Here is a 26,637-nt window from a genome sequence, read left to right as displayed (position 1 = left end):
GCTACAGAAGGCCCCTGAAACATCCCAAAGAGAGATTTTTAACTATAAAGTTTCATTTGGCATTTTAAATAACATGGAATTGTCAAATGAATCATAAAACTTCTAAGGTTATATTGAATGAGAAATATTATTAATATAGGTATTGTAGAAATTATATGGACTCCCTAAAATTCTGGTTTATCTGAAATGTTACCAGTGATAATTATGGGTATAGTGAACAGGTTTCTTTATTGATTATAGTGTAACGGTGTTTAACCATGCTTTTAAATCTTTTGTCATTTATAGACAGTTAATTGTTTTCTTCTGATGGTTTTGCAAAATGCTTTCTCTTCAAGGAGATTTACTGATTTCTAATAAATTTCAAACTACAGCACTGAACTAAACTGGGTAAGACATTTTAAAGTTCTAATGAAAACTCTCATTAAAAGAATTAGTTACATGGGACTGATTAACCAGCTGAATATGGTTATAATTTTTGATATTGTTTGAAATACTACTGCCTTTTAACCTGTTTCCCAGACATAAAGAATCCCTTCTCCTTAAGCTAGTTATGGTTCACAGCAATTTGATAAATTATAACTATGTATACAGACTTGGAACAGTTATCTTTTCTCTCTGTCTGATCCCTCAAAAGACTAAAAATACTTAGGTCCCCAGTGGCTCTATCAGACAAATTAGGGAGATCATCTCCTAAGAGATATAGGAGTATAAAGGTATTTTAAAGATTTTAAAGAGAAAAGAATTTACCTAAATCTGTAAGGCAAAAATCCATGAAAAGCCTTGACGTGGCTTTCTTGGCCTTAGAAAACCTTATTAACATTCTACCCTGAGACTCCGTATTAAAACTTCCAACACAGTCAATTTAAAAAGCCTATATGATCAAATAATCAGATTTAATTTGTAAAGAAATTAATCTTGATTTGGCTATATTTGAGAAAACTGAGGGTAACTTTAGAGAGAAAAAAATTATATTTTAGTCGATATTAAATTCTAGTTTTGTTAATTGAGGTCCATATTTACTAAGACACTTCCCAGATCATTCCTTGCTGTTATGTCACACTGCTGTACAGTTTAATTGAATTATGAAAAGAATACTCTAGGTTTGATTCTGAAGCTCATTAATCTATCCTTGGGTAAAATTCCAATGCCCCATGACATGCAGCCAGGGGATTATACATACTGCAACAGGCATGACTTAAAGAACTGTCTCCAACCTGAATGGAAAGACCCTTTTTCAGATACTCTTAACTAGACCATACACACCAAAGCTGACGGAAACGGAGTCTCGGATTCATTTCCTATCTGAAACAGCCCCTGCAGTGCACTGGCTTATAGAGCGCTGCTCACCTTAAAACAATGCCCAAATGGAGAAAAAGCTTCCATACCAGGATGAGAAGAAGACGACATCTGAGCTAGACTGCTGACCCAAGACACCGGACCAGGACTGTATACCAATTACTTTGATAATTTCTCCAACCTTTGATTATGAACTACTCCAATTGTTAAGTTTATGATAAATTACCTATGTCTAGTACTTCTGTGTTACCTTGGTGGGTTTCCCTAATACAAGGCTCTTACTAGGTAGCCCTCAGAAACATTATTCTAAAAAGAAATTATAGTTCTGTTTAGGCCACTGTTGATCTTACAAGGTGGGAGATTTCAACTGGCCAATTAATACCTGCTCTGACCCTGACCATAAATATGAACTTTCTCATAGGATCAAACTCAGAAACACAAGCAAAATTTTAACCCAAAAATACAACTTCTCGACTATTAAATTCTTACTCGTGACTTTATTAACGTTACTAGCTGTATTACTTATATCCTGTCTATTTTATAAAATTGTTGTCTGTTACATTTCCCAATGTGTAACTAGGCCCACAAGATTGATGATGGCTAAACATCTTGAAGAAACAGATAAAATTTATAACCCTGAATAAAATAAATATAATAGTGTGATTCTAGGTATGGGAATGAGCAAAGAAGGTTAAACACTTCCTGGATCATAATAGAGTAGTAAGACAGGTGATCCAGAGAACTTTTAGTATCAACAGGGCCTGATAAAAAAAACTAACACCTTGAATGGCAACTCAGAAGATTCTTCACCTGAACTAGGAATGAGCCATCCTAGCACCGTGGGACAAAATTGGTCATGAAATTTCTCTCAAAATATTGGTCGAATTTAGGACCAAGGGGGAACACTGTGAATGAAAATACTACAATGTGCATGAAAATACTGCAACCATGACAGTAAACAAAGAATGCTGAATCCGAGTCATCAGCGGCTGCTGCCAAACCCCAGCGAGTACATGCCTACAGCCCGGCCTCTCAGCCACTCACAGTGGTGCCCTCTGAGCAGACTCAGAGTAAGAAAGGACAGGATACTGGCCCTAGATAGCCAGGGGCTTGCCAAAGGAATGAATTCAATGACCCAAATGTTTGCTTCCCACCATACATAGAAAACCACTAAATACTTGAACTTGAGATATCTGGTTTTCTTTAGATAACAAGCAATATTTTATTGTTCCAATTACCTGATCTTTGTTGTAAAGATTCTATTTATCCTAGCTCCTCCCCTACCTCTTGGGAGCAGTCCCTCAGAGTGATCTGAGAGGCTGTCATCCCGGCTCGAGTCCTCCAGCCAAATAAACCAAATCCCTTAACATTTAGGCTGAACGTTTATTTCAATGACGTTCCAGAATAGACACAACTCATCAATTCTGTAATGGAACACACTGAATCAGGAACCAAAAGCGTGTTTTTGTCCAGAAAATCTCCAGGTTCCTATTTCTTCCTGTCATTATACAATCCCTCCAGAACTCATTACTTTGCTGTCTGCTCCTCTGGCAACAAAACTCGTAGAAGACTCAACTCAGCAGAGCACCCTGCTGGGGAGAACCCCCCGCAGAAGCACTGCAGGCTGCCATCCCTCCCGCACGCTCTGCTGACCCTTGGTGTCCTCCGTGGAGACCAGGCCAACACAGCTCTTCCCAACAGCTGCAAAGTCGCTCACGTTAAATAAATCATTTTATTTTATATGATATTTTACGTATATACCCATCTCTGAAAACAGCTTTGCCAGAAGCCCAAATCTTCAACATTAATCTGCAAAGGCAAATCAGGTCCCCAAGGGAAAACAAGTCTTAAGACGACGCTAAGGCCTCCAAAGTCCTCTCCACGACCATGAACCAAACTGCCTGCAGGTCTGCAGCTGCAGGAGGCTACATGTCTGCTTTTAAAGCAACCCCTTTCTGCCCTCGGGTGCTACAATGCCCTTTTATGCCCTCCCATCACAGGGCAAGAGCAGCCGCTGCAGAACCTTGCAGGGCAGCACTGACAGGACTGGACAAAGGGGAGCAGAGTTAAACAAAGCATTCTGATGACACGAGCTTGTCACTGTGTCTCTTTACAGATGTAGACATATATAGAGAGAAGTGGGGTGATATTGCTCAAAGTCACACAGCTAATAAGTGGCAAAGTATATAACTCTGCTCCTCCCTCCTGTGTGACGCCCAACTGGGACAACCACAGGGTTCTCTCGTGGCTGCCTGAACAGTCTTTTCCTATCACTCATGACACACAATAGTGTCTGAACTTAGCCTGCATTTGCAGCATCTTTTCCCTCCAGTTTCTCAGGAACAAGGCTGTTCGGGCCTGTATGAATTCCGGCTTCCTGAAATCTCCGTGCTCAGGCTGGTCTTGCCTGTGCATCCGGCCCGCTGCTCAGAGGCTCTTCCTCCCCTGCAGGAGGACGTTTCTAATCTTCACAGGGACACAACCTCAGGGGAGCTCTCCTCTCGCCCTCAGCATGGCAGGTGTCCCAGGCCTCATCCCGAGCAGCCCCGTTAGGACGGTGTCTGCCCAGCTCTGCTAGTCAGATCAGCAGCCTCAATGCCAGGGATTATACCCAGGTCACACTGCAAACCTACTGCCCGCCTCACAGCCCCCAGCCAGCAGGTCACCTGGAAGTCACAGCAAGTGCCCCACCCAATCCAGAAGTCTCTTCTTTTGCCAGCACCACTGATGAATGGTTTCCAACCTTCGGTCAGTTTCGCACAAAACAGCACCTTCAACTGTGAAACGGGTGGTTTTTCTTCTGCACCTCATCCTTACTGGAAACGTAAAGGGAAACCAAAAGGCCTTTTCTCAACCCTTTTCTGATGAAACCCTCCCACCCACAATACTCATATGCTCAAGAGCTTTGGATCCACATGATTTTCTTTCTCTTAGGCTAAGTGGCTCAAAAAACTAAGGGATTCTTTCTCCTTTGAGGGTATTAGCACTCAGTCTCTCGGCTTTAATCTGTTTTTGTCTCTCTCTTCAGTGACCCTAGCAGTTGCCACCTCTTACTCCCTTCAGCAGCCTCCCTCCCAACTTCTAGTCTAGGAAATCAGCTGTGATGAGGGGCATGGGGGCAGTCACAGAAGATGCAACTAAGGCACAGAGAGGCTACATAATTTGCCCAAGAAATCACCTTGAACCACCAACAGAGTGTGTCACGTCCCTCTGTTTAACTCTAATGCTAAGCAAGTTAACTTTTTGTAGATTATGTTTATAAACAGATGAGGTATGAAAATACATACAAGGACACACATCAACTCTAAGATATTCATTAACTCCACTATTTTGTTTCTATTTATTTTATTTCTATTAAAAAATTAAGAACCCCTGCAGTCAATATAGCAAAATGTTACTGGGTTTTAAATCCAGAATATACAGGGGTTGTGTCATTACTCATTCTTGTATGTATTTTCACAAGACAAAATGATTTGAAAGTCTCTCTCCCCGCCCCCTACTCACTGCTGGCTCTCACCAGAGCTCCCAGACCACACATCTAACAGCCTTTCACTTTACCCACAGCTGAACTCATCAGTTTTCCCCCAGAACTCCCTCTGCTGCTTTCCCTCCTCAGAACACAGCAGGACCATTATTTAACTCATTAATCCACCCAGAAACCTGGGCCTTACTCCATCCTACCTTCACAGAAATCATTGATCCTTTCCTCTTTACCATCTAAACATGCCTTCAATCTGTTCGCTTTTACCCACTGACCGTCCCACCGCTCAAGTGGAAGCCAACAACACTGCCCACCTGGACTCATGAGTCTCCCAAGTGGCCCCACAGCCACTCTCCCCTACTTGAGACAAATGTGATTGTGTCTCTCCCACGCTTTTGGACTCATTTCAGACCCACTGTTCTTAGAAGAAACTTCAATTTCTTCACCTGGTGAAGGTCTTTGCCATGAAACTGTCAGCTCAGGAAGGGCAGGACTCACCCTCGTCCCTCGGCTCCACCATCTGGCAGAGCATCAGCTTGGGAGGATTGAGTTCTTAGCAAACTACTTCACTTATCCATACAAATCCATGGTAGATTAGAAAGATTTTAGATGTTGAGCTTGACTATTAATTTGGGGATTTTGCACTGGCAACCTGCAAGTATATATTCTAATTATTGTGTCTTCTTAAAACCATACCCAGATTAAAGGAGTATTTGTGGAATGTCTTCGGAGTAAAAGGGACTGTACTTTTACAGATTTTATGTTTTATTACATGAACAACCAGGACAGGGTCACAAATGGAACCGCCTCACAAGTGACAGAAGACAGGTGAGACGCATATAGCAACAGGTCACAAAGATGGTAAGAGCAAAGTTGTTTCTCCAACCCCCGAAAAAATTCCTCCAAGAACTGAAAACTCAGAAATTTGAAAGTAAAATACTATCATATAAAGAAAGAAAATAAATAATCCTCTTCATCAGGGTTTCTAGATCTGACTGCAGAGTTATTAGCAGGCCATACTGAATCCTAGCACAGAAAAATCAGATGGACTAGTGATGAGTAAGTTCCAGGAAAACGGCAGTAACTCCTCCACTTGAAAGAGGACACACACTCACTTGTTCAAGGTGATTGTAAACCACATTCTGCAGAAATTCAGAAGATTCAGGCACCGCTTCTAGATGGTGATGACACGGAAGGACGGCTTGGATGCATGCTTCTAACTGAGTCACCGGCATTCTTACACTGCAGGGGGAAATGGAGGCCCTCAGCCAAGAGCACAGTTGTTCCTGTCATGTATCCCAGGCCGTGCCTCGGGGACTCAGTGTACTGTAGCAGTCTGGCCCCAGGTGAGGACCCGCAGCGTGGCCCAAGCAAGCAGGAGGGGCACTGTGCTTGAGAAATCCCATCCCCCATGGGGGCAAGAGGGGCTGGTGGGGTTGTGTGAACCTATAAATGCTCATAGAAATACACCTGCATACATTGAAGTGATAAAATTAACTGTAGCAGGCTATTTAACAAAATTTCAATTGTCAGTGTTAATTTTACCATTCCATTCCGCTTGTCCCCTGCACTCTGAGACAGGCTTAGGCTCTCTCACACATGCAGCTTTGATGCAATAGTTGTGAAGTTATTTTACTTTGCTGCAAGTGTCTTCGCTCCCAGTGTCACTGTGACTGTCGTCTCTTAACACAGTCAGATATCTTCCTGGATCTCTCCCTGAGTTCCTTGCTCCTGCTTCTCAGATCCTGAGATAAAGAACAGGTGAAGGCACTTGACTGGAAAAGTCAATGTGGACTTGACCAAAGTCCTCAGTGACCCCCTAGGTGAGTGCTGCCCACCCCTTACCTTCGATTCTCAAGGTTCTGCCCAGGGTGACATCCAGCCAGGAGAGAGTCCTGGGCCCTATTAAAAGCTGTGTGGCTTGGGTGCAGGGAAAGCTGCAGGAGCTGGTTCCGTAGCCGGTCCCATCCACACCTCTGCTCCTCTCTCTCCCGAGGCAGCGCTGCCAAGCCCCCAGGCTCCCTGAGCTTCTGTCTTTCTCTTCTACTCTACTTCAAGCCCTTTTCCTCTTCCTTTATTCCCTGATTATCCGTAGCTGGAGTGATTTTTCTATCATAGAATCTGAAAAAATTTCCTGCAGCTGAAAAAGAGGTGCCAGAGGTCAACGCGCATATGGTGGTTCCTGAATAGAGCCCCTGGTTAGGGGGACCCTCACCAACACTCATGGGGCATCAGGCATGTTGCAGGGTCGACCACCACCAACAAGAGTTTGCTGTGACACCAAGGCACGCACAGCATCCCTGCTCACTAAATTGTAGTTGTAGTCCTTTATTATGAAGCAAAAATAAAAAAATTGCTCATGTTTCTTACTAAAATTATTTATGAGGGAGAAAAAGAAATTGTAATAGAAAGAACAAATTTCACTCCATGTTAGATGTGTTCATTTGGCTTTAATCCTGTACCTTGTTTTCTAGGCTCAGACTTGCTATCTCTGCACCTTTTGTAAAAGAAAGTTGCCTTTAGCCTGAAATATCCAGGAGGGTCTATTCTCCGGGCTCTGATCTTTAAGGATATTTGCTCTTCTACACTTATGTATAGATGGCAAGTTGTAAAATAGTGAATAACCTTTCTTTTTTTTGGAGGTTTTACAGGGGCACCATAATTTGACCCACATGGACAGCTGCAGGAACAAAGGATTTCAAGGACAAACAATTCATACAGCAAGAAGTTTGCAACAACCAGCCACATCCCCGCCACTTTTTAGTATAAAAGGAGACTGAATTCTGCCCTGGGGAAGAGAGTTCTACTGGATAACAATATGCCATTTTCTGGGTCTGCCAGCTTTACAAATAAAGTCTCTTTTCCTTACTCCAACATCTCATCTCCCGATTAATCGGCCTGTCATGCAGCAAGCAGAACGAGTTTGGACTTGGTAACAAATTGACTGCCTTAGAGGTAGTATGTCTCCACTGTTTCCTCATTTCCAGTATTTCACCACCTATCAATTTTATATGCTTTTTAACAACATGAACAAAAAACCTATTACAAGGAATTGATTCCACAGAAATAAAATTATTTCTACTCCTTCAAAACTTTTTTCTTTTCTATTTTATTTTGTTTTGCTTATTGAAAAGAAAATAAATTCAAATCTTTTTATTTCACGTATTTTTATAACTAGATATTGTAAATACTACAAAGATATTTAAATTGCAATAAAAATTGTTCATATATTAGTATAAAGATATATACACAATCAATGCAGATTAGGAAAGGAGTAGATATTTACTAAAAATCCACTGCACATCCAGTCTTTTACAAGCATATCCTGGAATATAAGCTCTATTATCCAGGGTCCCCCACCCCCAATCTCACTGCGGAGTCCCTTAGTAATCAACTACCAAGGCACCAGCATAGAACCATGAGATCACTATTTTAGGTATAAATGAGAGTATTAGCTCATTCAATTCTAAAACAGAAACCTTAAAATAAATACTGAACTTACTTACAGATAAACAAATTTGGACACAAAAAAGTACAGTTTCTCCCCAAATTCACAAAGATAATAACTGGTAAAGGCAAGATTTGAACTCATCTGCCTTGAATATAAAGCTAAGTTGGAAATCCCCTTCAACTGTGGAGGACCAGCAGCACAGCCTGTCACCCTATCTTTGTTCAGATCTGGCTTTAGACAGCCTGAGACAGCACCCCTTCCTATGGAACTCGAGGGCAAACAATAACAATAAGGATTTTATATTCAGTAGTTTCTTAGGTCTCAATTATATAAAGTGTCAGCAGGTCAGCAGAAAACTCTGGGAAATATGAGTGGGTCCAGAGCTTTTTGCTGATAAGAAACTCAATCTATCAGGACAGAGTGACCTTCCCATGAGAGGCCTCATGGACATAAACTAAAGGCAACTGAGCAATGAAAACTAGCAAGAACATGGAACTCAAGCAAGAAGGATCCCTACCATCCCCTGCCCAGTTGCCTCTTCACCTTTGTGGACAAGACGGCAGAAGGTCCATGTTCTTGTCCAAGTTACAACATCATGGATTCTCACCCATATAATATTACGACTCTATGCTGTCTTAAGTCCTTTCCAACTAAAATATGATGACACCAATATCTCAGCGGAATGTCTATGTCTCCACTTTCTCTCTTCTATTAGGAGACTATATCTATGGCCACAAAGCCGAAATTCAATTAAAAACACCATGCACGAAGCCTGGTGAAAGTCTGTGTAAGAGACATTGTTCTCAAGCTCAGTGAGTGAAAACTCAGAAAAAGTGGTCCTTATCCCTCTGCAAGTGGAAGGTAGCCTGATTGTGTGTGTGTATGTGTGCACACGTGTGTGTGTAAATCAAATACAATGTATTGTGGGATGTGCACAGATTTTTTTTATGTTACTCTCATTTCATGAGGATGAGCCAACCTTTAAAGTAATTTGAATCTACTATTCTGAGAGAGTCTCAGGATCTTTTGGTGGAGGATGGGAAAGGGGAAAGGAAAGGAGGAAAGAAGTAAATGAAGCAAAGCTGTAAGTATACTGCTAGGGAAAGGCAAGACATTAATTTTGTTCCTACTTGCATCACACACAAATTAGGGACTGGCTTTCCCACATGTCTTGTCAAGCACTGAGTTGCAGAAGAACAGGTGACAGCCCATTTCTCACTGAGCTTGTGACTGTACGTGGCATCTTATAGACACTAATTATTTAACCTGATCAAACAATCTAGCAGCAGGCTGTAATTCTCCTATTTTGAGAGATAAGAAAACAGGAAGTGAAAGAGGGTATATAGCTTGACCAAAGTCAGAGGACAAGTAAACTAAAGAAGATGAATTCAAACTCAGATCTGAATGCAGAGTCTGATCTTCCCACTCCGAGGGCTGGAAATTCCTTAACACACAGGGTCCCCAGCTCCTCTGCTTTGTTCCTGGCACCAAGCATTTCCCATGGCGATATTCTCCAGTTCTCAGACACAGCGCTCTGTGCAGCCAATAACCTCCATTCGACCTTGATCATCTACCTGCCACGCCCACCAGGCTTCACCAGGCAAGAAAGCTGGCTTTCAACTGCATACAAAGCCACCCGTTTTATCCTGGACTCTTCAGCGGCTTTTCCAGCGTAAACGCAGCCATGAAAGTGCTCACAGTTTGTACATGAGCCACACTACCTCTCTCCATCTCTGTCCCCACCTATACTACTTTGCTATGACCATTTTGAGAATCTTGGAAACAAATTTTTAAAAACAGAAAAGAAAGGATTCTGTAACAAGTACTTAATACTTACAATTTTAAATGAGAAGTTACAAAGTGAGTATTTACAAACCGAATCTGCCTTCCTAGGTGTCAGTTTTAACAGTTAAAATATACAATAGCAAAAAATTCTGACTTAAATAATTAACAAAAACATCAACAATAATCTGGAATAAACTCAAAAATAATGCCCATGTTGTACATGGTGGAAGTACAGGACTGTACTGTGGGGTAAAGTAAGAGGTGTGAAAGTAGAGACATCAACATTTTGTATGGAGGAAAGCAGTTTTGTAAAAATGTACGTTCTCCTAAAGATAATTCAAAAGTACTAAAAAATCCCACGACAGCACTTCTTTTTTTTTTAACTTGAAAAATTATATTAGAATTCTTCACGAATAATAAAGTCATAATACTAACCAAGAAAATTTGGGATCGAAAAGAGAATCAAAAAATCGCACTGTCAGATATTAAATAAATGTTTACAATATGTAAGATATAGTGCTAGTGTAAGAAAGTAAGATTGATAAAAATAAACCATGAGCTCAAAAAGAGACTCTAGTGTACATAAGTATTCTTTACAGGTGGGATTTCAAGTTAAAAAGCAAAGTAGGAATTCAATAATTGTCTTGGGACAATCAGAGAATCCCCTGGAAAAAACAAATTCTATTCCAGTCATAATGACCGCAAGAAAAATTACAGAATGTGATGTGAATATTAGAAAGTACTAATAACAGCGAATATAATTCTTTGCTCATATTAATTCAACTTCTCTTCACTATAACAAGTACCATCATCATCTCAATCTTAGAGATTAAAAAAACCTACAGAAGAAATTTATACCATTATAAGAAAGTATTTCTAAGAATAATATCAGGAATAAAACCCAAAAAGAAGACATTTACAATCTTAAGATTATTTTGGGCCACAACAAAAATGAACCTACTGAACAAAATGAAAGGCAAAATATGACAAGGAAAAGCTCTCTGATACATGTTGATGAAGACAAGGGGTTAATGTTCATAATATACATAGAGCTGTCACAAAGCAACAAGAAGCTGCCTCACTTAAATGTGTGCAAAGGACAAAAGAGATCATTCACTTTTTAAAAGTCAGATGGCTAATGAGTGAAAAATGCTCAATACCTCACTGGTCATCAAGTGCAAATTAAAACAATGAAAAAGTACTTTTGCTCATCATATTGGCACATATTTTTAAAAGATATTCTAGCTAGTGTCCATCTTTGAGAGAACAAACTGTGAGCGATCTTTTGGAGGATGACATGTCAATGGATATGTAAACTCTGAAAAACGTGTGTACACACAGGCTGAACTCCACATTTTGGAATCGTTTCATTTAGAAAAATTCAGTTCAAAAAGATGTACTTATCAGAGCATTTACACAGCACTGTTTACAATGGTGAGAAGAAAAGCTGAAGTGAAATCATATCCAGCGATAGAGAATTGGTTACATAAGTTATTCTACATCTTTTCATGCCCCACAGGAGAAGGAATTTCTTGATTCACTTGAAAGGAGCCTGTGATTTATGTAGTTGTCACATCCAAGGACTAAATTTCCAGAAAACTTAACGAAAATAATACTCATACAAGATCACAGGAATGTTTGTATAAGAAGTATGCCAGTCAAACACCCTTTCTGACAGTGGAAAATGGAGAAAACTTAAGTGTCCACCATCAAGACAATGATGCGGTAAATCACGGTGAGCTGTGGGCACTAAAGTTCCGGTGTTTCGGCGTGGTCCAAGGCCTTGTCCACAGTACGCTCCCACGAAAGGTGTCCTTACACAAGAGACCAAACCTGCATATCAGGAAAACCCTCTACTCTATCTGAAAGGACCGGGTGAGTCTGGAGAGAGAGGACGTCTGTGATATATACCTGAGTGAATAAACCGAGCTGCAGAAAACATATAGTATGGCCTTATTTTTCAATAAAGCATATATACACACACATAGACATAGATTTCTCATATACGTGTATGTATGTGTTTATTTATATGACATAGGCATAAAGGTCATGAAATATATACTCCACATTGTCAGCAGTTTTTACTCTCAGGAAAAAAGGGGAAGGGATGTAGGGGACTTTCGGTACCACAACAGATCTCTTTTCAGAATTTCAGTTAAGTATACTTGGAATTTAAAAGTTTATTTAAGTCCAAAGTAAAATGGACGAGGACTCCACAAGACAGAATGCTATACTAGTCATTAAAAATCATGCCAGGGGAGATAGAATATTGTAGAAAAATGTGTAATAAACCGAATGGAAAATGGAGGTCTCCACACAGTATACAGGCACACATTGCTCGCTGGTTTTTATGACAGAGGTAATACACACTGATGAAAAGAACAGAAAATAGATGTTAATGTGTTAATTATTATCTCTGAGTACTGGCACCAGGATAGATCCATTTGACCCTTTTTTCATACATTTATATTAAATACACACTATTTTTCATCTGAAAAATGCATTTTTAGATGTCTAGTACCACACATTGGAAAATTACACGAGTACTTACAGAAACAAATAACTAGGAGACACCGCAGCAGCGTCACAAAGTGTAGAAAGGGCGATCCTGAATAACACCGCGCAGTTACATAAGGACCCACAAAGTGAGAGCACCTGCTGTAACAGGGCGCGGCCCCCTTCCATTTGTCAGATGTGTCTTCAGGGCTGAGGCAGTTCTGAGCACGGCCAGTGTCAGTGCTGGTGTCTGGATGGATGCCACTGGAGGTGAGGGCACCTGCAAGCCGAGAGGAAGAACAGAAATCATCCTCTGCTTTTTCTGTCTTGTTTCTTTGTTACTTTTAAAGAGAGGCGGAAATAAGATAAACTGGATCTTTCCTACTGAAATTTCAGTAATGAAACCATTTTTAAAGTGATCACAACTTATATTCTGCCTATGACTGTCTTTTCAACAAAGCATCATATTTATAAAATGTTAATTAACTCAGTTAATTAACTCCCTGTTGAAACATTCTAGTAAAGAGCATGAACTGCAGTATGTAAAAGAACCACACCTGCAGTGACTAGCTCAGCTGTCTTGACGGCAGTGCAGTCAGCCCCCACCATCCCGTGGCCCTGAGCTCCTGATGCTGGTAAGAGAGCGCGCTGCTGCCTCAGATGGAAAGAAAAGGTGAAAGCATTTTCTGAAATCTACAGCACTGACAAAACATAACTGATAAATCCCAGGCTCCTTTGAGGCTGTCATTTTCCGTTTCTGGCCAACACCCGTCAATGAGCAGAACCACCCCATTCCCGAGTCATGGGACTCACGTGGGCAGAAGTTTTGGAGAAATTTCCAGGTATAGAATGTAAACCAACTATACATAAAACTCTGAAAAAGAAAAGATGCAATAATCTGATTTTGGAAGACACTAAAATATTCTCCTAAGCCTTAGTACTTGGAAAGGCTGGGCTTCTACTAAGCCACTTATTTATTTCACAGCCAATGAGCATCTCCCACAAACCCTGTTTCCCTGTGTCTGCTGCGAGCTTCAGGCACATTGATGTTGTCTATCTTATAAGTCACAAGGCAGAGGCGTGTGTCTCACGCTGGCAACTCTCACACAGGCTCAACTCCTAGCCTCACTGTATGAACTTGGCCCCATTTTCTCACCTGTTTATTTGGTACCTGTTCTTCTGTAAGCTGCCTGAAATGCTTATTGAAACAAGTCAGAAGAATGAGTGGGTAGAGAAATGGACAGATGGACAGGTGAGAGATGGGCAGAAAAACAGAGAGTCTCCAAGAGAAGGGGATCAATCAAAATTACCTATGCAAAACCCTCTTCTAGTCAGGGAAGGAAACCACCACGGAGAAGTGTGAAGAGGCAGGTTGCTTAGGACTGTTTCCTGGATTCCATGAAAAGTCACACCAAGAGATGAGAGGGTAGAACTATAAATAATAAAAGAAAAAATCATGCATGTTTGAAAAATATATCTACATTATGTACTTTCTAAAGAATAGAGTCAAATTAGCAAGGCCCAATAACACAATCCTTGGGTATATACAGAAGTGAGAATCCCATCTCCAATCTGCAAGGCATCCCTTTGGAGCACTGAGAGTCTACACGGTGCAGTCATAAAGCCATCACCGCAAAAGCGATGCTATCCTGCACTTACGAGGAAAGAGCAGCTGTGCTCGGTCTGCCTACACGTGTCTTTTACACCCCTCAGCACCTCTACGGGGGAGGGACGCCTAGCGAGCCCCATCTCTGCAGGACAGAAAACAAGTCCAAGAGAGGCTAAGCCGACCTACCAATTCTCCATCTCACAGGACTTGTCACTCCAGACCAGGACTCGAACTCGGACCCACGTTTGTAACCACAGTACTACCGTATTTTATGTGCTTTTTGTGTGTATAATACATTTGTTTCTGGCATGAAAGGGTATTTAATAAATGATCGGTTGTCTTGTCTATCTCATTAGTTCACAATCTTTATATTTTTGAATTGTACTCTTCCCCTGGAGAAAGGAACGGAAAGAGCGGGGGTCAGAATGAGGTGGGGCTCCATTCTTTATCTGTTGCCTCATCTCATCCAAGTCCCCAAACAGGGAGAAAGAGCAAATGTTCTCTTCATCATTTAAAGAGAGGGCTCCAGTGACGGTGACTTACTCAACCCCAAAACCAAGTCTGGGGGAAGGGCACATGCAGCAACGAGAGCAGTATCACCTGTAGGAAGGCAAAAAGAGCTCAGGGGATGGCTCAATGGGTCAGCCTGATTTCATTTCAATCGATAATACAATAGCACACTCTAAAAAAACTAGAATGCAATGGATTTCCTCTTTCTTGACATCTAGCAAGTTTCCACATCTCACATGTAACATTATCACGAACTAGTGAAAGGAAGAGTCCACAGACAAGGAAAATCAATGCCACAGGCAGGCTGAAACACAGGCTGGAGGAAAGGAAGGGAAAGGGCATAGTAAAGAAGAGGGGAAATTCTGGGAAAAAGACATCATCACAAGGACTCTCAAGCATCATCCAGCAATCATATAATCATTCTTTCAAGAGAGAGTTACTTAGGTCCTATTTTGTGCAACATTGTACAGTGGGCGAAGCAAGAGCACAGCGTCCATGGTGGCAGCAAGCTGCGGAGCTCCAATACACTTCTGATCCCGGTACCTTGCACACTTGTCCTCAGTATAAAGGCAAAATATATAGTAAAATAATCCAATGTAAACTCTATGCAATGCTGAAAAAATTAAAGAACACCTAAATACCTGGACAGACACACCACGCACATTCCTGAATCAAATGACAGCATTCTTGGGATGGCAGTGCTCCCCAGAGCGATCCATATATTCAACGTGGACTCGATCACAATCCCAGTGGGTTCCTCTGCAGAAACTGACTATCTGCTGCTACAATTCATATGGGAATTCGAGGATCTCAGTAACCAAACCGTACTTGAAATAGAAGAACAGTTTGAGAGGACTTGTAATTCTCAATTTCAAACCTTACAACTGTATCTCCAGGTGAGATTAGAGGCCATTTTTAAGTTATAATTGTGTTTATCCTTATTTTCTAAATTCTGTACAACGAATATACCTGTTAGAATAAGAAATTTAAAAAGTAAGGTATCTTTTAAAACATGCAAACCTATTCATTCATTGGGAAAAAAATATTTTGACTATAAAGAAGTAAACAAATATCTAGTGAAAAAGGACTATTTAAAAACAAGAGTGCATTTACATTTTTTGTAAATTGGAAACTGAAAAGCACAAACACATCAAGTTTCTAGGGAGAGTGTTGCAACATATTAATTGTTATTTCCAAAATTCTAATTGAACAATGAAAACTCAAGAAAGAGAAAATCTTGATTGACAGCCAACTGCAAACACATGGAGAGCAAAGGCCTAGAAATCACAGTTCCTTTAACTCTGCTACTAACTCAATAGGAGAGGAAATTCCTCAGTGAGGGGACAGTGGAATTCCATGCATAAGACAGGATACACAGTACAAACTGCACTAGAATTGGGGGTGATTTCCATAGAAGAATTCTAAAGTTACAACATTGATGAAAAACTATAAAAACACTGACAGACAGATTAAAACACACAGTCATATATATTATATAAAAACATATGAAGTCTGCCCCCATGTTGCATAGAAATACAAACATATTTGTTCATTTATGGGCACTGATTACTTTATCCCAGGTAGAATATTTCAACTAAAATAGATAATCAATAATACACTCCTCTTGTCAAAACTAGTTGATAAGTTACTCTGCTATGTATGCATAATGTGTCTAAGATAGATTTAAAATTAGTGAAAAAGATTTTTGTATGGTTTCTTGAACCCTTCTCAAAACACCAAGCTTAATTTTAAAATAAATCTGAGCAGTATTTCTATATGATCTTTTCCCTTGTGAAATGAACAACACAGTCTGTTGTCAAAATTCTTTCCTTACAATGATTCACGAGCACCGTATACTCACAAAACTGCTGGACAGCAAGGCACTATCCAGACACTGTGACAAATCAAATGAAACACAAGGAAGACAGTGACCCTATTCTGCAGGGCTTATAATCTGTTCCAACACCGGGTTTTTATTTGATTTCTTTGATTGGTTAGAAAAATAAAATCACTCAAGTACATTCTTCTTTGAGCATTATGTAAATCATGACTCTCTTTTTAGTGTCATGAGCAGGAAAGACTTGAGTATGAATTGATTAGATCAACTAGGCACAATCATCGCTGGAGCCTGTGTAATAAATAAGTACATGAGATCTAAAATAAACCTACACAGATCTCTGCAAGGAAAATGAAGAGGTGAGTTCCCCAATGAGAAAACAAACAATCAAGAAATCAAAAAAGGAAAACTTTTTCATTAATGATTCCAGGCAGTAGTGGAGCATGGTGGTGAAGATCACAAATGCTGGGGACAAACATGAGGGTCTGAAATCCCACAGCACTGGGTAGCTGTGACACTGATATTTCAGTGAAATTTTCTGCACCTCAGTCTCCTATCCATAGACTGGGGACAGCCACAGCACCCATCTCCTAGAACAGTCTTAAGAATTAAGTTATTTTTTATATAAAAGTTTAAATAAAATACCTCAGATTTTAAATATTACCCCAAAAGCTCAAGGAACAAAGAAAACAGTGATAAATTGGAGTTCATCAAATGTTAAAAATTTGCTTCAAAGGACACCATCCAGAAGGTGAAAAAACATCAGAGAGGAGAAAATTTTTTCAAATTATTTATCTGATTAAGTATTTGTATCTTCAAATAAAAGAAAAAACTCCTACAACTCAACAAGAAAAAGAGAACTCAATTAAAATGTGTATAAAGTATCTGAAAATGTATTTTTCAAAGAAAATATACAAATGGCCAATAAGCACAATCAAACGATGTTCAATATCATTAGCTGTAAAAGAAATCAAGTCAAAACCACTAGGAGAAACCGCTTCACACTTACTACAATAGGTTATAATAAAAAAAATGTGTAACAAGCACTAATGAAGACACAGAGGAAGCGGAGCGCGCAGCCCTTGCTTTTGAGGATGTAACACAGGGTGGCCACTTTAGAAAACAGCCTGGCAGGTCCTCAGAGAGTTGAACATTTGGTTTATGAATGACCCAGCATTTCTGCTCTCTGGTCACACAAGTAAGAGAACTGAAAACAAATGTCCACATAAAAATTCCTACAGGAGTATTCACGGCGCCATTACTCTTCACAAACAAAAAGCAGACACAACACAAACGACTATCACCTGATGAATGGGTAAACAGTAGGGCCCAGATATACAGTAGAATATAATTCAGCAATAGCAAAGCATAGAGTACTGACCCAGGCCACAACCTGGAAATACATTGAAAAAGTTACTCAGTGTGAAAGAAGTCAGTCACAATAGACAGTTCCATTTACATGAAATAACTTGTTTTACATGAAATGTCCAGCACAGGCAAATCCATAGAGAGAGAACAGTGGCTGCCTGGGGCTGGGGGAGGATGAGGAAGATGGGAATGACTGCTTGTGCATACAGGGCTTCCTGTTGGGGGATGAAAATATTCTAAGATTGACTGCGATGCACAATTCTGGGCTTTGAGTAAAAACCGCTGCACATTTTAATGGGTGAATTGTATTAAAACTGTTAAGGACAAAAGCACCTAGGGCCAGAACCTTCAAATAGTAAATGCAAATTGCTAACTTTTATTACAGGAAGAAGAAACTGCCCTCAGCATGAAAGCAGGAGATCGGCAAATATGGGTTAACAGAATTGGACAAGAGCATTTCACTTGAAAGAGTTGCTGAGTGTACACGAAATATTCAGAAATAGGAAAATCAGCTTGACATCACGAAGAAGCATTCTGCTTCAAATGCAGATCAAGGATTCGGCAAGCCCAGCTGCTAGAAATAACCAGAGAAGAAACCTGGTTCTTACAACAAGCACCAGAGCCAACAAGGAAATGGTGGTGAGGAAAGCAGGCAGCCAAAAATCTGGAACAGTTTGCTACAAATAATTTCTCCACTGAAAATTCAAAAATAAAATGAAAGTGATGCAATGCTGAGCTGGCCTCACGTTAAAGGGCTTCCTCTGCTGCTCGACAGTTCTGTAACCCCGAATGAGAGACTCAGGAGAATCAGCATGGCTCCTGGCAGTCCCCAAGTGACTGCCCTCCAGCACGTTTACCACCATCACATCTGCCAGGGTTGTATTGCAGAGAAGAGACCAACTTCTAAAAGGCACAGGAAATGTTTACCAGGGAAGAAAAGGCTGCTGTCAGTCCTGGGACAGAGGCAGTGTGAGCAGAGGCCAGAAGGCTGCAGGTGAACTGGAGCAGACCTGGGGCAGGAAGGGACCACGGAAGAGCAGATCTCAATTTTCTACTCTCTCTCCCTAGAGGTAGGAGAGATAAAGCCTGCATCCTTCTCACCTGGAACTGTGGGTTCTGGCTGGCAGAAGTCTTACGTACAGGGAATGAATACTCAAGACTCTGTGGAAAAAGTCACGAAAGAGAGAGGGCGTAGGGACCCAACTCCACGAGCCTCTCAAATGATCCCATATTTATTGTGTATAATCAAAGGAAAACGTCATTAACAGTTGTGTGATAGTAAGCAGGAACTTGGGGAAAGAAGGATGAGACAGAGATTGTAGAATCCACCATGAGTACAAAGGCTTAGTGTATCTTTAGGTAAGTCATGGGGTGAGGGGAATAAGATACATTCTTTAGACATGTGAATTACAAAGCAGACCACCAGACCAGCTAGGTCCTTGCTTGGGGGATAATAGAGTATCTAACTGCACACAAGCCCAGCCTTTATAGCTGTGGGCCTGGGTCATTGCTTTGCGATGAGCAGAGTGCTATCTAAAACATCATCTACGCAAGCAAAGCATTATCTCTGCTTTTTAAGGCAAGGAGACAGGAGTGAGGATGCACAGGCACTTGCTTGCAAAGCAGTTACTAAGCATACGTTTTCTTCTTAAATTTGACAGGCGGCTGGGGTCTGTTACAATTTGTTAACCCAATCATGGGCTCCCACATGGAACCATTATGGAGGACACCCTAAGGTGACAAATCCTGGCTCTGGGTCTTTTCCTGCCAGCTTCAGCCACTCTAGCAGAGTCTAGGCACATTCCTGAATAATGATCATACAGAACCACCCACACTGTTAACTCCTGGTGCTTGAAACTTAATTTTAGCTCTACACAACTTAACGTAGAAAAGTTTCAGAAATAAAAGATATTATATTTACTTTATATCTCATCATAGGACTGATTTTTCTGATTGCTCTAAGCTGCTTCTTCTTGGTAAAGCACCTAATTCTGCAGGTGAATTCAGTACTTTCTTTGGGCATAACTAGCCACTTTGGGCTCGCTAACTTCTATTGGTCAAATACCGATACACTTAATTGATTTCATTGTTCATCAATTTCAGCTGGGAGCAGAGGGCGTGTCACTCTGTTCCTCAGCCCACCCTCAACCCTTATCATCAGCAACTCAGGCCTCCGGAAACCAAAAAAAGCTTTTGTTTCCCTTCTACAGTTTCAACAAACCCAACAGGATACATAAGCCTGGAGAAAGAATTCAACACAAATGTTAAAACAAAAATCAATAAACCTGAAGCAACTCCATCTCCGAATCATGATACACAATGACATGAGATTAAGTGTGTCAGGCCCAAAGCATGGGTGAGCCTGACCACCTGATTTCTATTCTTCAAAGGAAGGAAAGTTTTCCTATTTTTTATTATCACTCTGTCATTGTTTCTGATTAAGCCAAAAACTAGTTTATGAAATAATTAAGCATTGAAATAACAGATTTTTGTTGTATCAATTACAGAAGGCATTCAGAGGTGTTAGGAAAAACCACCTCTGTAAAAAATGCAAAATTTCTTCCACTGTGAAGAACACGTATACAAAATGCAACAGAGAATTCAAGCTCTTGTGGAGAGGAGCAAAAGCCACAGAATCAAAGCAAAGTCATTACTATGAGTCAACTCAAAATTCACTGGACAATCATGTTCAATGCATTCAATGAAATTTAAAGGCATACTGCAAACCATACACTTAATGATCTGCAGGCTAGAGGAAGAATTTCTCTCTTTAACAGACAAGAGTAATCAATAGGGTGCCCCACCAAACAAGGACCAAAGAACAATCAGGTTTTTAACAGTTCTGATATATCAGCATTTTCTAAAGATCAAAATCCAGAAATTTTAAACATTGATTCACACCACAATGAAACAAGCACTTAAAAAAAAAGAAAAGAAAATAAGCACATAGAACATGTACATAGATCAATGAGAATTTCTTGAGACGCTGGAAGAAACAGGCTATAGTCTTTTACTTGAGAAATAAAACTACTTTTAAAGATAAATGCTAAAACACATTTCATCATTCATGTTGCCTTGAAAAATCTGAGGCACTTGTATCTGATTAGAAAAGCAATTCTGAGTAATAGTGTGTTACAATTCAGAGCCAGTTTGCTTTAGAAGAAAAGAGAAAAGAAAAGCTACCGTTTCTCATATACTGCACAAAGTGTGAAGTGTCTCCCTGCCTCTTTCTCCTCCCGTTTTCTAAGCTCATGCTTCCCAACCCTTCTGAAACAAGTATGAGAACCTCTTATTCCCGCCAATATGCCAAATGACAAAAGAAAATCAATTTATTTGTGTAAGTATATGCTTAAACCTTGAACTGGAAGAGAAAGATATCAGAAGTCTATATGGAACTTATTTCTACATTCCTGAAATCACACACACAAACGTTCACACAGACACAGACACAGACACAGACACATACCCCCTGGATTACTGGGAAATTCACAAACTTAGGATTTCCATCTTCTAGAAGATAACTTTGTAGTTAGTTTAAAATACAAAACTGTCAGCTTTGGAAAGCCTTGATCACCTGCTAAACCATCCAAATATCAAAGAGACCCAATTAGCCTTCTCGGTAGAATGTAATTTCCCATGATGGCAAAACATACCCTAAAAAGTCCTGGATCTAAGTCTCGTGTTTATCACTAGCTATGATCGTTTTTAAGCACATTAACAGATTCAGAAACGTATGTCTCAACAGCATTTATTCTTATCGAAATAGTATACGTGTTCATTTGCCTATACAGAGACCAGGTCCCATGATGGAGTTTAAGAGCTATTTTGTGTATTGCAATATTTATTTTTAAGTGCAGAAAAGGAGGGTGGGTATTACTCAGTTGTAGAGCACCTGCATAGCATGCACAATGTCCTGGCTTCAGTCCCCAGTACCTCAAAAAAAAAATAAATAAATAAAATAAGGGCATATTTAAAAATGAGTAAAGTTATAAAAAAATGCAGACTAAAAACCACTGCAATCTAGGAGACACAATTACAATAAAAAAAACCAAGAGTTTCTATCAATTATTGGCTATTTGCCAATCGCAGAGACAACCAGAAATCACACCTGATAACCATCACGTGTGATTCTCAGCAACCCTACTAAGTAGACACGGATGGGAAACCAGGCTCTGCAGATGAGGAGACGGAGCTCAGAGGAGCCGGGGACGCTGACCGTCCTGCTTCCCGTGACACCACATCAGCCCAGGGCAAGCGCTGACGGAGCTGCAATGAGGGGACACCCAGCTGCATGGAACCTTGGGGCACTGGGGAGTCCCAGAAAACACTAAAAACTGTTCAGTGAAAAACCAGCTCAAATATAATACACTGTGCCACATTCTTTAAACAGGGAACATGAGTGAGACCTTTTTGATGCCTCCGTGTCCTTTCTGCCATCGTCAGTTACTTGCCCTCACAGCGTGACCAGTGATGAACTGGACCCCATATGAAGCGCACTCAGATGGCAGAGCATTTGAAGCTGTTTTATGAAGTTTGTAAGACTCTGTCTGTGCCTCACACAGGCGGTCATCCATCACTTCTCACCGGTGTGGATGTACCACCTGAAATCACTCCTTTCTGCTTTTTAAAATCCCTTCATCTACTCCAGACTTTTCAATAGCAAAGAAGCAGCTAAACCACAGACAGTGGACAGCTTTTCACCAAATTTCTTGAACAGCCCATCGGACTACCTGGAAGCCCTTTACTTTTATTAAACCCACTTCCAGGTACTTCATCATTTTCGGATTGGTGGACTTGGCCTCTGACTGAGCTACTCAGAGAGCTCCCAGCCTCACATCCGTGAGAGGACCCTGCTGTTGGGAGAAATCAGTGAGAAAGGCGTACATCCCCCAGTCATGTCTGCATGGCTAGAAGTGCCACAACGTGCTAAAAATTTATACCATCATAACCCCTGGGCTCCCATGGACTGGTTTCACATTAACCAAACTCATGAGACACTGATGCAAGAAAACCAGAAATTTAACTTATTAATGTAACAGAAGATGTGAAACTATGAACCAGACTGCAATATCAGAGTTCAACCATGAGTATATGTTCTCCTCCACGGCCCAAACACGGGCAGGCAGTCACATGGCAAGTTTGGACAGAAGCAGAGCAGGAAGGATTTCTAGATGAATTCAATGGACTAAATTTCTGTTATACCAACAGATCTGCTGCCTGGAAAACAATTAATTCTAATCACGGTGCACTCTTCGTGGACAGTTGCCGAGACACGACTGTGAGCACCTGTGTAACTCTCCTTTCCCTGTCCTTTCTGGGCTAATTGATGCACAGACGTACAGAAATCGAGGGATGCAGATACATCTAAACACCCAAAGCCCATTCTGGGAGCCACAATACCATACAGCCAGGGTTAAAATACTTGCTCTGCCACTTACTAGTTCTGTGACCTTGGTCAACTTACCCTCTGTGTGCCTCAATTTCCACACTGTGAAACTGGGATAACAATCAAACCTTCCTTACTCGCTTGTTGAGAAGATTGAAGGATTCATTTCTGTAAAACGCTCAGAAAAGAATGTAGCACATTTTGGGTGCTCAACAAATGTCAAATTAATATTACAGTGGTTTACAAGTCTCCTTCCTAATCATCTTCTGTGTTTCCTGGCTAGACTAATACCCAAAGGAAATTCTTATTTCTCCTTTTATAAACTCATGGGATGAACCCTTCTGTTCCATCCCACCACCTGTTTAAACTGATGGAAGGGATACCTCCTCCCCACTCCTCTGGGCCATGCAGAGTGCTACTCCCTTCACAGCCCTGACCCCTGGCCCACAGCTAGCCCTCCTCACATTAACAGATTGAGTTGTGATTCCGGGGAGACAAGCAGGGCATGTGAAACCCTTCCTTTCCCTCCAGTGTTGACTACCCTAGGGAAGCACCCTGGATGCTCAGCTCCATTGCAGAACAGCCCTGTGCATGATGGGGCTCATTCTCTCAAGGGAAGGCTTGCTGTGGCCCAGAGATGCCTGGGACAGGGTGAGTCTCTACTTCTGGGACACAGTATCATGACACTCATTTATCCACAGCCCTGAAGTTCATGGAGAACGTGGCTTCATCAGTAACAAAGAAGACATTTATCGCCTGCCTACTCTTTTGTGTCATCTCTCAGTTGGCTGCTGGAGACAACATGTGTATAAGTATTGGTTCCCCTTAGGCCCCAACATATATGAAGTAACAAAAATTTCTGTGGCTTAACGTTGGTCCAGGGCGACTGTGTAACAGTTCTGACTCTGCTGATGCTAAATTATGGGTGTAGGAATTATGGACCGTCCTCAAATATCTTTCATCATAAAATCAGCTTTTCTTATTTTCTTGTTTCTTTGTAATTACCAAAGACTATAAAATGATGGCTGCACACAAAACAGCAGCTAAAGTTTATGAGCTCTCTTGACATACCCACTGTGGTAAACATGTTACATAATTACTAATTCTCACAATTCTACAAAGCAGATATGAGTGTCCCCTTCTCACAGACGAGGGGAAAACTCAGAACGAGCTGACTCAGGATCACGTGGTTCAGTGTCAGCACGTGCAGGCAAACCCAAGTCAAGAAACTACACCCCATCATATATGTACCAAATCAACTCCCACCAATTAACACACAGCGGCGGGGTCAATACTCAGGGAACTCAACACACTTTTCAGCTTTATGGTGCTCCAGAGGCAGCTTCTAGCTGTTTTAAAATATCCCGGCTCACTGGTTTCTAACACTAGAAGAAAAGCCCGATTTTGCCATTGTTTGCACAGCAAGTCTGAAATGTTCACAGCGAGATAAAAGAATAAAACTATGATATAAGCAGAAAAAATTTTCCAGGTAGAAAGACATAATGGACGTTGTGCTATTCTGAAGCATTAAGCAAAGGAATCAAAATAAAATCACATTGTTTAAGCCTTATTTTACAAACAGAAAAATTAAGACTGTAAAAAGTTGCAACAGCGCCACCTATGGCTAAAAAGACCTTCCAGGTTGCCGGGAAACATGCAACACAAAAATTGACTGTAAGATGAGAAACGAGAATCAGATAACTAGAAGCTTATGTAGCATATACTGCACTTTGCTTCGGGGGGATGGAGGGGTATTCAGTATTTAATCTGATATTGCTAATACTCCTAAATATAAACAAAAGACATAGGCTCATGGAAGCTCATCTTAGAAGAGGAAAGAATCCAGTCCAGCCACTTCATTTTACACCAGGGGAGACTGAGACCTGAGATCTGTCCTCCTGGCAATCAGCAGCAAAGCTCTCCTAGGTCTCATGTCTTGCACTGTAGTAAAAACCAACAGAACTGTACTACGCCTATATTCATAAAAGTCACGTCTGTATTTTTCCAACAGTAGGTAATCTAAGTATCTTGCAAAATACTTCTCAAAGAGCCAGGAAATCATAGAAGGGTATTGAAATACAAAAACATTTATTTACATATTAAAACAGCATGAGCTTTATTCTCTCTATTAAAAAAGTGACATGTCAAATCAAAATTTTGAAATTTTAAAACCTGAAGAGTGCAGAAAAAAATCAAAATTTTCTTTAGTCACAAAAGAGAGAAGCTTATTCCCTGATAATAATCAATGTGGATTTTTCTAAACTTAATGGTTCTGGTCAGAATCCCGAGAAATTAAATGTCTGATGGATGGTTACACGGCAACATGAATTCTGAGCTTACATTCTGTGTAAATAATCTTCAAGGTCGTCTGCTTAAGGCAATTTAAGTAGTCCCTGTCTCACTAGAATGACACAGATTTCATTAAAGCTTCATACTGCACTTAAAAAAAAAATCCTAGTTACTTGAAGCCATATTAATGTATATCATATATACACATATTGAATATGCATCAGAAATAAGCTACCCTTTTTAGTATTCAGAGTTGATACTTCTAAACTATCAGTCACTGTGAAAGCACATTTTTATTAAGCACCTCTACGGTGCTTTGTATACAAGGCGTCCAGCTCTCACAGTCAGACAAGGTAAACCATATTACTCAAATTTCACAAATGACGAAATATACTTAAGCCATGTAAACAACTAAGATATTCATCATCAGGAAAGAAAAGAGTAAGGATTTTACTTACAATACTCACTGACAAAGTTTTCTTTCATACTAAGACTACATAAAACAAATTCAGTGTTTGGAAATTTTTCAGTAAATAAGCACCACTAGAAAAAACAAGTAACATCATTAGCAACAGTTGGACTTTCAAAGACCACTTCTCTCTTGCACAATAGTTATTTTAAATGTTTTGTTTTAGTTCTCACAAAGCACTAAATTAAAAAACTATTTCCTTTACAGTCATTACCTGAGAATAAAACATTTGTGAAAATGTACAATTTTAATTTATGCCACTCTGCCTCTCATTCTCACTGGTGTCTCTCCTTTGAAGACCTCATCAGGCTGAGATAGCTAAAATCGGTCATTTATGGGCTCACAGGAGTTCGGGAAAACACTCAACGGGAAGCTGATTAGAGGAGCAATTGAGAATTCATCCTGTGCAGCCTGGATTCCAGCATCGAGCTAGCCACCGCCAGCTGCGTGTCATTTGGGGCAAGCTGACCCATCTCTCAATCCCTCAGCTACAAAAAAGGAGACACTGATACCTACAATCAAACACTTGCTATGAAGTAAAATATGAGCAAAGCATTTTAGCCTCAGTTAGGCGTCCACTCACAGCGAGTTTGGTCATTATGATGATGAGGATGGCTGTTAACAAATTAAGCGCGACCAAACAGGAGAAATCACCTTAAA

The 26,637-nt window shown here is 40.5% G+C and overlaps 1 protein-coding gene across 1 annotated transcript in view; it reads right to left on the bottom strand.

Annotated features, from left to right (window-relative positions):
- LOC140698889 (uncharacterized) overlaps positions 1 to 26,637 on the bottom strand; it is a 142,472-nt gene that overhangs the window by 38,953 nt on the left and 76,882 nt on the right. The window contains exon 13 of the mRNA XM_072970748.1: positions 12,565 to 12,789. Coding sequence (XP_072826849.1) covers positions 12,565 to 12,789 — 225 coding nt within the window. The remainder of the gene's footprint in view (positions 1 to 12,564; positions 12,790 to 26,637) is intronic.

Source organism: Vicugna pacos, chromosome 10 (genome assembly GCF_048564905.1).
Source record: "Vicugna pacos chromosome 10, VicPac4, whole genome shotgun sequence".
Classification (NCBI taxonomy): Eukaryota; Metazoa; Chordata; class Mammalia; order Artiodactyla; family Camelidae; genus Vicugna; species Vicugna pacos.
This window is presented reverse-complemented; position numbering and strand designations above follow the sequence as displayed.